Raw genomic sequence first — 17,657 nt, forward strand, 5'->3', positions numbered from 1 at the left:
ACTCGGTTTAGCCCCAAGTTAGAGCTTAAAGAATTTTCATAATTTTTTTCCCATTTTCTCATGAAAATGCTTTTTAAAGAATATCTATTTTAACAGAAAGTGACGACTTCGAAAAATGATTTTTCCAAACTAGTTTCTTCTACAGATGAAATAAGGTGCTATACTTTGAACTATTTTAATGTGCCACTTCAGTATAACCACACATAGATCTACTGGTTATACCCTTACAAGGAAATAAGGCAAAAGTTTTTAAAAATCAGTAAAAATAACAGTGGTCCTACATATACATAAACAACTCTTAAAGCATCAAGAATACAACCAGCAGGATTGTGTATGGTTTTGTACATTCTTCTCAAGTGCTAGAAAATGTTCAGTTGCCCTGAAGGACGGTAGTTGTTGGGGAGAATAATTGGTTGGATAAACACATCACCAGTTGAAAAGCTGAAGGGGAAAATTTTAACCCATTTATTCAGATAGGTATAAGAGCCATGCAAAAATAAGTATACTGTGAAAATTTAACACAGTTTGAAACTGGTGCTCAAAAGCATTCTTTTGCTTTGTGCTGTCGGTGAGAAATGTGGGCATGCCACATTAAGTGCCCACTTGTCTAGGCAGATACTGTGTCTTCTACTTTTTTTATAGCCCAGTGGTGCTTACAATAGCAGTATGTAGCTATGGGCTGATGGTTTGGAATTTTGATTTACAGGTCAGGATTAAAATCATATACATCACTGTGACTTGCTTGATAGGTGAGGGGAAAAGAGGCTCAAGTGTTACTTTTCCCAGTATGTAAATAATCTGAAGTCAAGTGCAGCTTCTGATCAGATTTTAAGACATTTTTATCAATATTTAAACATCTGAAGTTTTTCATTGTCAATTTGTTTAATGTGTTATTAATATTAAGACTTTTAATTAAAAGATTCATCAACATGGTGCCAAGAAATAAGGATTTCAGAAGAAGTCCTCTCCATCAGAATCAACTTTCATGCTGGTGACTAATTTAAAGAACAGTGTCCAGGAAACTGCTGTTGCCCAGGGGAGAAAAGAGCTAAGCTGAGAGACGCCAGGCTGCAAGCACCATCGTGGGTTCTGCTATGTCCTTCTCTCAAGTTGGTCGTTTCAATTGCATCAGGGCCAAGCAATTGGCCATAGGCATAATGGGTGGCCCCAACCTCCAATTCATCAAGTCCTTGGTTCTAACTTCAAAATATATCCTGTCTAGTTCTTTCAATTACTTATATGAGTGAAAAAAAATCACACAAATATTTTTGACTTTATGGAACTTACATTTGGAGGGGAAGAACGACATTCGGAAAGAATACATAAGGAAATCGCATTCTCTGTTATAAGGTAATCAGTGCTATGGAGACAAAGCAAGGAAGGCTGAGCAGTATCCAAGTTTAAACAGAGAGCTCAGTGAAGGTCTCACTGAGAATCTAAGTGTAAGTGCATGATTAAAAGAGGTGAGGGAGTAGGGAAGCCATGCAGGTGTCAGAGACAAGACGTTGGTACAGTGGCCCTTAGGATTGAGCCCAGTGAAGGAACTGCAGGGGGGTAGTAGGGATGGAACAGGGTGAGTACAGAGGGTTAATGGAGATGGTCTGAAAGGACAGATCACTGTGTGGGACCTAATGGGCCAATTTAAGGACTGGCTTCTACCCTAAGGGATATGGAAGGACAGGGACACAGAGGGTTTTGAGGAGAGAAGTTTCACGATCTGACTTTTGTTTTAATGGACCATTCTGACTACTATATTGTAAATTACAGGTGCAAAAGGAGGGAGGACGTGGGAAAACCTGTTATTAGGCTACTCTTAGACTCAACGTGAGAGAGGATAGACAGGGCCATGGCAATATGGATAATGAGAATTGGTGGCAATTTAGAATTGTTTTGAATTTAGAGCCAATAATATCTGCTCAGGACAGGGGATTGGAAAAAAAAAAAGAAACAAAAGTAAAGAATAACTCCAAATGTTTTGCCTTAGCAACCAAAAAACATAGAGTTGTTATTAACTGAAATGGGGAAGCCTATGGGAGGAGCAAATTTTGGTGGAAGGAACAGGGGTTAAGTTTCGGATTTGTTAAGACTGGGATACTTATGAAATTAAACTTTAAATATAATTAAAGATCTCAGAATAGTTCCTAGACTTTGGTAAAGGCCATATGTTTGTAGCGGTGGACCTTGTGTTAGTGAAGTTTGTATTGGATGTCACGGTTATTATTGATGTTTACCAACCAAAAGGAGATATTGATTTAAGTCTCTGAATAAACATTCAAGGATTGTGTTCAGGGGACAAGTCTTAGATGGAGATGTGAATTTGTAAGCTATGTAATATATACATAGTTAAATCCATCACATCAAGTAGGCCATTAAGGCTGTGAGTATAGTTAGAAAAGAGAAGACATTTGAGAATGGAATCCTGAGTCATTCCAACTTTAAAAAGCCAAGAAGATGAAGACAAATGAGTAGAAGAGACCATCCTAAGGGGCAGCTTGGGAGAGAAAGTAAACTAGGAGTGTGGGCTTCTCTAGAAACCTAGTAAAGAAGATATATCAGTAAGGAGGGAGTCATCTGTGAGCCACAGTCTCCCGATATGATTGGCATTGCAGAAAACTCAAGGAAAGGGGCACATGGGTGGCTCAACTGACTCATGATTTCAGCTCAGGTCATGTTCTCACAGTTGGTGAGTTGGAGCCCCTGCATCTTACTCTGTGCTGATAGCATTGAGCCTGCTTGGGATTCTTTCCCTCTCTCTTTCTGCTCCTCTCTGGCTTGCACTCTTTCTCTCTCTCAAAAATAAATAAATAAACACTTGAAAGAAAGAAAGAAAGAAAGAAAGAAAGAAAGAAAGAAAGAAAGAAAGAAAGAAAGAAAGAAAGAAAGAAAACCTAGGGGCGACTGGGTGCCTCAGTTGGTTAAGTGTCCAACTTCAGCTCAGGTCATGATCTCGCCTGAGTTCGAGCCCCGTGTTGGGCTCTGTGCTGACAGCTCAGAGCCTGGAACCTGTTTCAGATTCTGTGTCTCCCTCTCTCTCTGACCCTCCCCTGTTCATTCCCTGTCTGTCTCAAAAATAAATAAATAGAAGTTAAAAAAATAAAAAAAAAAAGAAAACCCAAAGGAAAATAGAAGAAAACTATGAGAATATTCATCAAGGTTATTGGATAACTTGTCTAATGTCTGCTTATAATACTACATCCAAGGTGTCCTAGCACCCAGGCAAAGATGAGATGCATGAAAAATATTCAGTGTATGCTGGATTAAGTAATGAATCAACCAAAGGACTAAATGCCTTATGCTGCAAAGTATTTCTCAAATTATGGCCCGAGGATGATTTTGGAGAGGTCTTCTGTTCTCTAAGTCAAGAGATATTGATGTAGGACAAGGTTTATAAGAGGGAATAGATTGGGAAACATGATGTGTTTCCCATTTATTAAGCAATGTCAATAGACAAAGACTTCTAGCCCATAAGTCTCATATCAAATATTTTCTCCAACCATATTTGATAAAATTTAAATTATTAACAAAGAAATAACTCACATACATACAGAAGTGAAAAAACACACTTCTGTAAGTAACCTTACAACTTGAGACAACCCACTTAAAATAAGCAAAAGATTCAGAAATATACTTTAGCAATATATATATATAAATAATAATTTTTAATAAATAAATAAATAATTTTAATAAATAATTGCATGAAAAGTTGCTCATCATCATTAGTCACTGGATAAAAGCAACTTAAAATCACAAAGGAAAAGAGATATGCACCCCTAGATTTAGTGCAGCATTATTTACACAAAAAGATATGGAAGCAAGTGCCCAAGTTGTCAACTGTCAAGGGTCAACTGTATCTATAAAAGGTAACAACATACATGAATCTCTTCATGGAATTATGCCAAGTGAAAGAGTATCATACATTCTGACTGGCTTTTGCTTCATTCTGTTTGATTCTAAAACACTCTAGAGACAAAAAGCAGATCCATTTTTGCCTGAGGCTGGGGATAGAGATGGGACAGACTACAAAGATGCACAAGGCAAGTATGTAGTCAGAAATATTCTATATCATGATTGTGGTGGTGTTTACAAAACTGTCAAACTCATCAAGTTATATACTTAAAAACTGGTGATTTTTATTGTATAAGTTATAACTTAATAAAAATATTTTTAAAAAGATTTTGTTTTTAAGTTATCTCTACACCCAATGTGGAGCTTGAACTTGCAATCTTGAGATCGTTACATGCTACACTGAGTGAGCCAGCCACGTGCCTTCTTAATAAAAAAAAAAAATATTTTAAAGAATCAAGAATTTAAAGTGAGTACGGTTTGCTTGTTTGTTTGTTTTTGTTTTCTTTTTGTTTTTGTTTTATTTTAGTAGGGGAATTTTAGTGCTTTCCCATTTGAGAAGAGGAAGCTTACCTCAGAAATAACACCAGTTCACAATCCCCAATGAAATAACTGATTCAAGTAAGGATCATCAATAGATACTGAAAGATGGTAAAGAACAGGAAACTGAATATTCATATTTTAACAAATATCACTCCCTAATGTTTGCTAATTGCTAAGGGAAGAATTTATATTATACAAGGGAGAAATCACCTGCCATGTTCCTCCTTGTATGATGCCATATGAGAGTGTAAAACATTGCTTACGGAGTTTTTATTGCAAAGAAACATGTTCAACCTGAATCTAAGCAAGTCTTTTGACATAATTTTTAGCTTACATGAAATATGCAACCTAGAGAATTAGATAAATGACACCATAAGGAAACAATGAGGCATATGCAGGATAAAGGATGCTCCTGACTTTTCAAAAAGCCAGTGTCTATGAACAGAACAAAGTAGGAAGACTAAAATAGATTAAGCAAGGTAGGGCATAACTAAGTGAAAGTAATGCGATTGGTCTTTCTCCAAAATGAACAGCTATGAAAGACATTGTGGGAACAACTAGACAAATGTAAGTCAGGCTGGTATTAGATAAGAGAAGTTTCATCAGTTTTGCTAAGGGTAAACATGATATTGTAGTTAAAAAGATTTTTTTAACGTTTATTTATTTTTGAGACAGAGAGAGACAGAGCATGAATGGGGGAGGGTCAGAGAGAGGGAGACACAGAATCTGAAACAGGTTCCAGGCTCTGAGCTGTCAGCCCAGAGCCTGATGTGGGGCTCAAACTCACAGACCACGAGATCATGACCCGATCCAAAGTCGGCCACTTAACCAACTGAGCCACCCAGGTGCCCCATATATTGTAGTTAAAAAAGAAGTGGTCTTTATTGTAAAAAGACACATGCTATAGCATTTAGGTTGAAGTATCATGGTGTTTACCACTCACTTTGGAAAAAAATATACATGAAACAAAAATGTTAACATGTGTTGATGCTAACTTGTGCATAGATGAGTGTTTTATTCCCCTGGACTTTTAACTTTTCTATATATTTAATTTTTTTCTTAATAAAAAATTAAAAACTACAAACTTCTAACAATTATAAATAGATCAATAATTAATGTAAATGGGTCACTAATTAAGTATAAAGAAATCAGAAAAATTAGAGATTAGTATCTGAAACTGACTGTATATCAACACTTTGAGAGTGGAAGGAACTAAAGCAGTACATCATGAGAAATACTTTAGTGCATATTCTAGAAATGAAAAAAAAAATGGTAAATGAATGTGCACAGCATCTAACCCAAAAGGATAGGAAAAGAATAACAATAAGTACATGGAATAGAGGAAATAAAGGTAAAATCAAAGTCTAATAAAACAGAACACAAAGTATTAGTACAAGATCAATAGAACAGTATTTGCCTAGACCAATGAAAACCAGAGACAACATAAATCAATAAGCTTAGGAGAAAAAAGGGCTACACAACTGAGAATACAAGAGAGATTTAAAATAATAGAACTACTTCACCATGAGCAACCTTAAGGCAATAAATTTGAAATCACAGGTAAGATGATCAACACCCTAAAACTTAAAAATAGGACACTTAATAAAACTCACTCAAGAATCAAAAGAATCTTGAACAATTTCATAGATAAACTCAGTGGTTGAAAAAAACAAACTCCTTGGGTATAATCAACAGGCCCATATTTCTTTATCAAGATATAATTCATGAATCATAAAATTCACCCAGTTAAAGTGCACAATTCATGGGGCGCCTGGGTGGCGCAGTCGGTTAAGCGTCCGACTTCAACCAGGTCACGATCTCACGGTCCGTGAGTTCGAGCCTCGCATCGGGCTCTGGGCTGATGGCTCAGAGCCTGGAGCCTGTTTCCGATTCTGTGTCTCCCTCTCTCTCTGCCCCTCGCCTGTTCATGCTCTGTCTCTCTCTGTCCCAAGAATAAATAAACGTTGAAAAAAAAATTAAAAAAAAAAATAAAGTGCACAATTCATTCATTTTTGGCACATGCAAACTGTGCAACCACCATCACTTCCATCACTTAAGTTTGGAAGGTTTTCATCACCCAATAAAGAAACTCACACTACCTAGTAGCCATCACTCTTTGCTCTCCAGCCAGAGGTAACCAAAAATCCATTTTGTTTCTCAACCAAATTTGCCCATTCTGGACTTTCCATATAAAGGCAGTCATACAATATATGACCTTTCGTGTTTGGTTTCTTTCACTTAAGCATAATAGTGTCAAGATTTGTCCACGTTGTACCATTTATCTACACTCCATTCCTTCTCTTCTTATTGCCAAATAATATTCCCTTGTATGCATATACCACACTGTACTTATCCATTCATCAGCTAATGGACATTTTGGTTGTTTTTTTGTTGTTGTTGTTTCTACTCTGTGGCTATTGTAAGTAAGTCTGTTGAAAACCTTCATATGCCAACTTTTGTGTGGACATGTTCTCATTATCTCCTGTGCATATATCGAGGCACACAATGTCTGGGTCCTATGATAACTATGTTTAACAATTTGAGCAACTGCTAAACTGTTCCAGAGGAGCTATCCCATGTTTGATTCCCATCAGCCGTGTATGAGGGTTCCAATCCCTCCATATTTTCTCCAACATTTTTTAGTATTTATTATTGATTATAGCCATCCTAGTGGGTATTGAGTGGTAGCCTTCTTTGTGATTTTGATTTGCATTTTCCTAATGGTTAATATTGTTCTGTATCTTTTTATCAGTTTATTGATCATTTGTTTATCATCTCGGGAGAAATGTCTTTTCAATTCCTATGCCCATTTTTAAATTTAATTATTTGTGTTTTTTGTTGTTGTTATTGTTAAATTGTAGGCCCAGCTTTTTTTAAAGCAATTTTTACAAAACTTGGAAACAATACAAAACCTCTAATATCCCTATCTAACAAAAAAAGTTATAGGAAGTAGGAAAAGCATCAGGAGGAGAAAGAGAAAGGGCAAGGGCAGGGAGAGAAGAGGAGGAGAGACTTTTGTGAGTCTTGATACTTGATACTAAATACTTGATACCTTCATACTAAAAGTAAACATAGATCATATAGGGAAAAAATTAGTAAATCTGAAAAATCCTAAATAAAACAGGATATATCAATAGAAAAATAATAGCAATAATGGTAATAATAGTATAATATGACCAAATAAGGTGTAACCTGTAACGCAAAGGTGATTTGGTCCTAGAAAACCCTATTAATTTCTAAATATACACATATTTTAGAAGATTAAAAAAGAGATCATTTCAATAGTTGCTGATTTTTTTATTATTTTTTAATAGTTGCTGAAAATTTTAATAGCATTCAACATTTACTCATGATTTATAAACAAAAATCTTTCACAAGCTAGAAATAGATGAGAACTCCCTTATGTTGATAAAAGGTGCTTACCAAAAAATCTATAGCATGCATGATACTAAATAGTGAAATTTAAGCACATTTCCTTTAAGTTTTTGTTCTAGACAATGATGCTCATCACCACTTCTGTGCAACATTTTCAAGGTCTTAGAGCAATGACATAAAGAAACAAAAGATATAAGAATGAGAAAATAGGGGCACCTGAGTGGCTCAGTCAGTTGAGCATCTAAGTTTTGATTTTGGCTCAGGTCATGATCTCAGGGTTATGGGATCAAGCCCCATGTCAGTCTCTGTGCTAAGTGTGGAGCCTGCTTAAGATTCTCTCCCTCTCTTCCTCTGCCCCTCCCCTGCTTGCTCTCTTTCTCTCTCTTTAAAATTTAAAAAATTAAAAAAAGAATGAGAAAGTAATGAACAAAACTACCATTATTTATAGTCAATATTATCTCCATAGTAAACTGAAGAGAAACTAGAGGCAAATCATTAGGTACGTGAAAATAGTAGTGTGTTTACTAGATAAAAGAACAACATATGAAAATATATAGTGTCTCTAGGAAAGGTGACAAAATATGAAAAACAACATTTTTAGAAGATCTCTTTTAAAATAGTAAAAGAAAGTATATAGGAATGAATACTAAGATGTTAAAAATCTTTATATTAAGTACTTTGTTGAAGGGCATAAAAGCAGAACTAAGCAATTAGGAAAACAGAGTGGTAGACTGAAAGATGCAATCTCCTGACTTAATCCTTAAATGTGAAATATTATCAGTCAAAATCCCAGCAAGTTTATACACTGAACTTTACCAGCTGATCTTCAAATTCTTATAAAAAAGTAGGTGGCCAAAAATAACCAGCTAATCTTTTGGAAGAGTGACTGCACAAACATCCAAAAAAGGTCAGTCCCTCCTTTGTGGGTAGAGAAGTGAGTGAGATAAATACATCAATGAAAACAAAGAGAATCTAAAAACAGAACCACATACATGGGATCAAGGTATAAGACAAATGTATCTATTAGTTAGAGGGGAAAGGCCTGGCAATTGAAACAATGGCATCAGGTCGACTTTCTATCTAAATAAAAAAGACAAAATTAGAATGCTACCTCAGACCATTCACAAAAGAATAAACTCAGAGGAAAAACTCAATGTGTGAAAGAGAAAACCAAAGTTGGAAGACTGACACTACCCAATTTTAAGAGTTATTATAAAGCTACAGTAATCAAGACAGTGTGGTATTTGTGAAAGGACAGAAAGATCAATGGGACATAATGAACCAGAAATAGACCTCCATACAGTCAACTTATTTTTGACCAGAGCAAAGGCAAGACAATGGGGCAGAGATAGTCTCTTCAACAAACGGTGTTAGAACAGGATATTAATCATTCAATTAATCTAGAAACAGACTTTACACCCTTCACAAGAATTAACTGAAATGGATCACAGGGCTAAATTTAAAATACTAAACTATTAAACTCTTAGCTGATAACCTAGGGGAAAACCTGGATGACCTTCAGTATAGTGATACTTTTTAGATACAACACCAAAGATATAATTTATCAAAGAAATAATTGAAAATATTGACCTTATTACAATTAAAAACTTCTTCTCTGTGAAATATAATATCAAGAAAATGAGAAGACAAGTCACAGATTTGGAGAAAATACTTGTGAAAGATACATCCGATAAAAGACTTACCTAAAATATACAAACCATTAAAACTCAACAATAAGAAAACAATGCCATTTTAAAAAGGGCCAAAGACCTTAAAAGATACTTTACCAAAAAAGATACACAGATGGTAAATAATCATAAGAAAAGATGCTCCACACCATGTCATCAAGGGAATGTGAATTAAAACAATAATGAGATACCACTTTATACCTGCTAAAATGGCCAAAATCCAGTGACAGCACCTCCTGGGGGCAAGGATGTGGAGCAACAGGAACTCTCATAGGTTGTTGGTGGGAATATAAAATAGTGGAGCCAATATGAAAATAGTTGGATAGTTTCTTACAAAACCAAACATACTCTTACCATATGATCCAATAATTGTGTTCTTTGGTATTTACCCAGAAGAGCTGAAAACTTAGGTCCACATAAAAACCTACACATGGATGCTGACAGCATCTTTATACATAGCTGCCAAAACTTGGAAGCAACCAAGATGTCCTCTAGCAGATGAATGGATAAACTATAGTACATCCAGACAAGGAATATTACTCACCACTGAAAAAAAAACAATGAACTATCAAGCCATGAATAGCATGGGGATACCTTAAATGTATATTACTAACTGGAAGAGCTCAATGTGAGAAGAATATATGCTATATAATTCCAACCATATTACATTATGGAAAAACCAAAACTATGGAAACAATTTGAAAATAAAGTCAGTGGCTCCTAGGAGTGAGGTGAGGGGGAGAGATGAATAGGCAGAGAGATGAACAGGAGGAATCTGATGGAAGTGAAAATACCCTGCATAATATTATAATGATGGATATGCCATTATCATTTGCCTGAACCCACAGAATGAACACCACCAAGAGTGAACCAAAGGTCAACTATGGCCTTGGGGTGATTATGACATGTCAATATAGGTTCACTGTTGGTAAAAATGTACCATTCTGGGGATTAATGTTGATAATGGGGGAGATTGTGCATGTATTGATACAGAGGGAATATGGGAAATCTCCATACATTCCCCTCAGTTTCACTGGAAACCTAAATCTGCTATTTAAAAACTAAAGTCTAGGGGCGCCTGGGTGGCGCAGTCGGTTAAGCGGCCGACTTCAGCCAGGTCACGATCTCGCGGTCCGGGAGTTCGAGCCCCGCGTCGGGCTCTGGGCTGATGGCTCAGAGCCTGGAGCCTGTTTCCAATTCTGTGTCTCCCTCTCTCTCTGCCCCTCCCCCGTTCATGCTCTGTCTCTCTCTGTCCCAAAAATAAAATAAATAAACGTTGAAAAAAAAATTAAAAAAATAAATAAATAAAAAATAAAAAAATAAAAACTAAAGTCTAAAAAAAAAAAACCCAAAAAACAAACAACAACAACAAAAACCTCTTAATATAAAAAGCCAATCTATAAAACTTTTTGAAGCATGCTCTGGATTAAGACTTTCTACTTAAGGTTGGGAAGTAAAATGAAGTACATTGAATCTCTGTGGGGAAAAAAAAAAAAAAAACATTACCGTGAAGAAAAAGAAGTCAAGGCACAGTTTAGAAGAATCTTTTTTGAAAAATATACATCCTAATATGAATACCAAAGAGAGAATTCAAACTGAACTTTCAACTTTTCTAAAAAAATAATGATAAAACCACTGGATGCATTTAAAGTAGTGATCACAGAAAAATTAACAGCACAGTTAACAATAAAAATTTGAAGATATAAATAAATTCTCAGCTCAAAAGGCCAAAAAGGGAAACTTAATCAGTGAAAGCACAGGAAGGAGACAAGGATAAGAGCAACATGTACTGAAGTAGAGAACAGAAAAGCAATAAATACAGTTAAGAAATCAGAATCCGTCTTGTTTCTTTTAAACAGATCACTACATAACTTAATCCAAAGCTGTGAAGGCAAAAAGAAAGCACAAATATGCAAGATAAGATATGACTATAGGAAATAACCACTGAAATAGAAAGAAAAATTAAGAGGGGACTAAACAGATCTCATCTCTATGCAACTAAATTTGAAAATACACATAAAATGGAATAAGTCTTTGGAAAAGATTTTACTGAAGTTGGTTCTATTCAGGATAGAAAACTTAATCAGACCAACTTTTTTTAAAAAAGCAATAGGGGCGCCTGGGTGGCGCAGTCGGTTAAGCGTCCGACTTCAGCCAGGTCACGATCTCGCGGTCCGTGAGTTCGAGCCCCGCGTCAGGCTCTGGGCTGATGGCTCAGAGCCTGGAGCCTGTTTCCGATTCTGTGTCTCCCTCTCTCTCTGCCCCTCCCCCGTTCATGCTCTGTCTCTCTCTGTCCCAAAAATAAATAAATGTTGAAAAAAAAAAAAATTAAAAAAAAAAAAAAAAAGCAATAGAGAAAGCAATTAACTCTCAAGATTAGACCACTCCAAGATTCCATATTGTTTTTCCAGAACATGAAAAATGAAGGAAAACCTGGTAATTATTTTTATAAGGCAAGTATATCATTAACAGTTACTATGGACTGAATGCTTTTATTCACAATAAATTCCTATGCAGAGAGCTTACCTCCCAATATAACAGTATTAGGAGGTGGGGCCTTCGGGAGGTGGTCAGGATTAGATAAGGCTTTGAGGGTGAGCCCTCATTAATGGATTACTGCTCTCATAAGAATCATGAGACAGCCTGCTTCCTCCCTCAGCTCTCCACTGTGCAAGGATACCAGGAGGATGAGGACACAAGAAGTCAGTGGTCTACAACACAGAAGAGGGCCTTCACAAGAAGTCAACCATGCCGGCATGCTGATTGCAGACATTCAGCCTCCATAACTGTGAGAAATGAATTTCTTTTGTTGATGAACAAGAGAGTTTATGGTATTTTGCTGTAGCAGCCAAAACTAAGAAAACAATTTAATCTGATTAAAGACAGTTAAAAAGTATGATAGCCCAATGTCACTATATATCAATGCAAAAAATGCTAAATAAATACAAGCAAAATGATGCAAGACTACATTAAAAAATATACCATGACCAAAAGCCACTTGCATCTGGCTCAATATTAATATACCACATCACTAAATCTAATGAGAATAACCGCATGAGTCTCTTCACAGATATTTTTAAAGCCTTTGACAAAATTTAACTCCTTCCCTGATAAAAATTCAAAAATATAGGATTCTATGTATATTTTCTTCACATAACACACACACACACACACACACACACACACACACACACACACACGCCCTCAATGTTCACACCAGTATCTTAGAGAAATACTTGAGGCATTTCTAGTAAAATCATGAACAAGACAAGGCTGCCCACTGTCCCTACTACTATTCAACATTTTAGTGTCATCAATGCAGTCATACAACATAAATCAAATGGGAGATAAGAATTAGAAAAAAATAAATACAAACTATATTTTCAGATGACATGATAGTACTCCTGAAAAAATAATGCCAATCAATGATAAAATTAATCCAAACAATAAAAAATTCAGGTTCAATAAAATTAATATACATAAATCAATCACCATCTTATATACTGTTGGGGGGGTATATTGTTCTAGAAAACCTCATTTACATTAGCAACCAAGACAATAAAATATTGAGGGAAAATCATAAGAAGAAATGTATAAAACCTGCATGAGGAAAGCTTTAAAATGCCACAACCATGAAAGCAGACTTGGAAAAATAGAAGACCTTCACTCTGCTATGATACAATGACTCAGTATTATAAAAATGTCACTTCTCTCTAAGTGAATTTATAAAATTAACATAATGCCAATAAAAATACCAACAAGATTTTTTTGGAGCCAGACAAGTTACTACTGAAGTTCTTACAAAAAGTCTTGTAAGAATAGCCATTAAGAAAAGCTGGAATGAGAAATATAGTTCACTGTGGAGCAAACAAACTATAAATCTCCTGTAATAAAAAAAAAAGTCAGGCACTGGTGCATGGATAGACAAATAGGGTAGGAACAGATGACAACATCCAGGAAGAGACCTGGGAACACGTGGAAATACATGATCCACCAAAAACAGCATTTCCAATCACAGGGACAACAATGGGTTTTTAAATGAAGAATGCTGAACAAATGACTGGCCACTTGACCAAAAAGAGCATTAAATTCACACGTAAACCATACAGAGCACAAACTGCAAAGAGATTCAGAATTTTAATATATAAAAAAAAAATGAGGCCATATAAGAAAAACAGAAACAGGTAACCTCTCTATAACAGTGACTCAAAAAGCAGATACAGGAAAAAATCAATAAATTTCAGTGTCTTTTTAGACAGCATGTTATATCTGTTTTTAATGGCTGTTATAACAAATGATAACAAGTGTAGTGGCTTAAAACAACACTAATGTACTGCCTTATAATTTACAGTAAAATTCCGAAGGTCTCACTGGTTTCAAATCAAGGTGTGGGGAGGGCTGCACTGCTTTCCAGAGACTCTAGAGGAGAATCTGTTTCCTTAACTTCTCTAGCTTCTTAGATGCTGTCCACATTCCTTAGCTCCTGGCACTTTAGTCCATCTTCAAAGCCACAATTGTGCAGCTGTATGACCTTTTTTTCCAGCCATATCTCCCCCTCACTATAGCCAAGAATGATTCTTAGTTTTGAAGGGCCCACCTGAATAATCCAGGAATACACTTTCCATCTGAGGGCACTTAATTTAATTATAACTGCAAAGTACCTGTTGCCATGTAAGATCATCTATTTACAGATTCTGGGAATTAGAACATGGACATCTTTGGGAGCCATTATTCCTTCTACCACACATAGCAACATGAGCGCACATGCGCGTGCGTACACACACACACACACATACACACACAAATAATCAAAAGACTACTGATGTGCTAGGAGAAAATGTCTGTTATAAATCTCAAACAAAGACTAATATCCCTAATATACAAATACAAAGAACTCTAAAAGGAAGGGGAAAATCTTAAAAAATTAGTAAAAGTTATGGACGATTGACATGATGTGAAATTGGTCTCTGAGCATATGAAGTGTTCAAGTTTACTCATCACTAGAGAAAAGAAAATGAAAACTACACAGAGCTATAGCTTCTCATCTATTCCATGGTAGAAAATGGAGACATTCAAAAACTCCTTCTGTTGGTGAAACTGTGCATGAACACACATTCTCATATATTGCTAGTGAAAATATAAATTGGTACAAACTTCCTGAAGGAAAATTTGTCAACATCCAAAACACTTCATTTGCATTTACCATTTGAGTGAGCATTCTCAGGTTTTGGAGTTTCCCCTGAAAGCACACTTCTAACTATACAAAAATGCATAGGTACCCTGGTTATTCATTGCTGCACTATTCATAATTTTAGGTTGTTGCTGAAAATGTCTCTGACTTATTATTGCTTTCATAGATTCCTCTTTCCACTTATTTGATGGCTCATCTTATCTTTCAGGGTGGATTATAAACTATTTTGTCATCTTTTACAGGCAGTTTCTACACTCTACAGTAGCACTGAATCAATGTTTCCTGATTTTTAAATTATTAAGGTTGGACAATCATTGTTTTGAAAGAAATTTCATTTTGAAATAAAGCTCTCATATAAACTAACACTGTATGACTTATTAATTTTAGATTTACCCCAGACTGGTATCTATTATACTAATTTCTACTTAGTTCTTACTAAGTTTCTGGGTTTTGTTTATTGTTTGTTTTGTTTTTATTTTAAAGAAAGAGAGAGAGAGAGTGCGAATGGGGGAGAGGAACAGAGGGAGAGATAGAGAGAATTTTAAGTAGTCTCCACCCTCAGCACAGAGCCTGCCACAAATCTTGATCTTACAACCCTGGCATCATGACCTGAGCTGAAATCAGGAGTCAGACACTCAACCACCTGAGCCACCCAAGTACTGCCTAAGTTTCTGTTTTATCACAGCCAGTCTTAATCAGATAATTTTGGTTTCTTCAATAATTAAACCTCTGTGGCCAGGGCTGAATTGAGCCCAGCTACTCAAAGCAAGATTCTACTGGACTTCCCACACTCTTTTACTGACAACTGAGCAGACCCTTGTTCTAGGATAGCATTATCATCATTAATAAAATGTGTACATAGAATGTACTTAAGGAGTGCCTGGTTACTCTCCTGGGGCTTGGTAACAATACAAATAAATACATACCCATGCTCTATCAATCATTCTACTTTTAAACTTGAATGGCCTTTCATTAGTAAAGGTACTCATTCAACCATCATTTATTAAGTAGTTATTATATCAGACCCTGCGCCAGATTTTTAAAATCAAGTTTATGGTTTTCAAGCTAAAAAAGAAAAGGTATATAACTTCAATCTTTAACAGCTAATTTTGTGTATTTTTTGTTTGTATTCAGATCCTGTCTTTACATTGTCTCCCAAAATCACTGCCTGTATTACTTATGTTAGTGAACATATATATGTACATATATATGCACACATATTGGTATGTTTATATATGTGTATATATATATAACTTGTGTATGTCTCTATAATCCCATACATGACTTTCATCAGAATACCTCCCTTTTTATTGGGAGCCTATTAGCAAAGTAGTAACATATGCACAAATTAGGGGGAGGACTCCCCTCCTTCACACATCTGCTTATTTTGCTTATTTGCGTTTGCTTACATCCACCAAATCAGGGCTCAGAGCAGCATCCACACATGTGTGAAATGACTGTGTAAGTGGGATAGTAGAATATATTTAAACTAAATTTGCATGTAGGAAATTCATTATCTCCTCCTCTACCCTAGCATGGGGATAGCTCCTGTGGTTTTCCAACAACCTATACAATGTAATCCTATGCAAGTAATATAAACATGTTTTTGAGAGGAACTCTAACAGAAAATTAATAGTGTGGTATCTTTCTCACTAGATGATAAAAGAATTTTACAAGGATCTTATCAATCCTCTCAGTTTTTACTTGATGAGTTATGGGTTTAGATTTTTTATTGTTTCTCATCACAGAATCACAGAGAGAATATGTTTACTGAAAAGAACCTAATGCCATTCCTGCCTGCGTTATAGATGGGGAAATTGGGCTTGCGTGGTATTTAGGACCACACAAGGGATTCAGAGAGAAAACTACAAGTTGGCTGCAAAGTGTCCCCACCCACTTCCCAGACTGCTAGACACTGGATTGATGGGGCTTGAGGTGCCTGTGGGGCTCAGCACAGCAGCTCTAAGCATGGGGGAGAAGGACATGGAAACACAAAGTCAAATTTGGAACGACCCGCAATGCTTCTTGACATATTCAGGAGTTGGTATGGATGGGGTTGTAAAACAACACAAGAAAGTATAAAAATTCATTCTAGATCAGGAATTGGCACTCACAGTAAAATCTTGCCTATTTTCCTAAAGTTTTATTGGGACACAGTCACACCCACTCAATTATGCACTTCCTGTGGCTGCTTTTGAGCTCCAGATTCAGAGGTGGGTAGCTGTGACAGGGACCATAAGGATACAGCCAGTAAAGCCAAAAATATTTACTTTCTTGCCCTTAACAAAAAACGTTTGTGGGCCCCTGCCCTACATAATATTGCCCTCTTACCAGACACTATAAACATGAATAAATACACTCTAAAAAACACTACTAACAATTATAATTTTGAGTTACACTTTGAAATAACTATGGTAATTAAGTACATGTTATAAATTCTAATGAGCCCTCAAGTTTCTGGTACAAGTTGTTCTACAGCATATACATTCCTATGGAATGTTAGTGACATTCCATTTTTAATAATAAGAATAGGAGGCATTTTAGCTAATTAACTTTTAAAAATTAAACCTAAATTAACTTTTTATAGTCAGTAATAACTACAGCTGAGATTGCTTCCAGATAATTAAATTATAATGTTCCTAATGAATGGATCCACTCTAACTTTCTCTACAAAGATAATTATAGTTGCTTATATAGTTTCATTTTGTCCTTTGTGCATACAAGATTATTGTACTTTCCCAAAATGTAAACATGGATTTTTATTGTTAACTATTTTTTAAAGTTTATTATTGTTTTAGAGAGAGAGAGAGGAAGAGAGCATGAGCAGAGTAGGGGCAGAGAGAGAGGAAGAGAGAGAATCCCAAGCAGGTTCTGCACTGTCAGCGCAGAGACCAACATGGGGCTTGAACTCCCAAACCATGAGATCATGACCTGAGCCAAAATCAAGAATAGAACACTTAACCAACTGAGCGCCCAGGTACCCCAAACATGGATTTTTAAAAATCTATTTTTTTTGA

At 35.8% G+C, this 17,657-nt stretch overlaps 2 protein-coding genes across 11 annotated transcripts in view; one reads left to right on the top strand and one right to left on the bottom strand.

Annotated features, from left to right (window-relative positions):
* NCKAP5 (NCK associated protein 5) overlaps positions 1-17,657 on the bottom strand; it is a 993,237-nt gene that overhangs the window by 596,877 nt on the left and 378,703 nt on the right. The gene's annotated exons all lie outside the window — the stretch shown is intronic.
* The window catches only part of LOC147578427 (uncharacterized), a 72,931-nt gene that overhangs the window by 1,884 nt on the left and 53,390 nt on the right, over positions 1-17,657 (top strand). For 2 of the 4 annotated variants that reach the window (XR_015255183.1, XR_015255182.1), the window contains exon 2: positions 12,109-15,003. Coding sequence is in view for 2 of the 4 variants with exons in the window: in XM_086718463.1 (XP_086574589.1) it covers positions 3,965-4,038; positions 12,109-12,235 (201 nt within the window). In the remaining 2 variants the exon portion in view is untranslated. Of the gene's footprint in view, positions 1-3,964; positions 4,039-12,108; positions 15,004-17,657 lie in introns of those variants that run through there. The other 2 variants (XM_086718463.1, XM_086718462.1) reach the window with 2 other exon arrangements.

This window comes from Puma concolor, chromosome C1 (genome assembly GCF_028749965.1).
Source record: "Puma concolor isolate L17-30 chromosome C1, mPumCon1.1.hap2, whole genome shotgun sequence".
Taxonomy (NCBI): domain Eukaryota; kingdom Metazoa; phylum Chordata; class Mammalia; order Carnivora; family Felidae; genus Puma; species Puma concolor.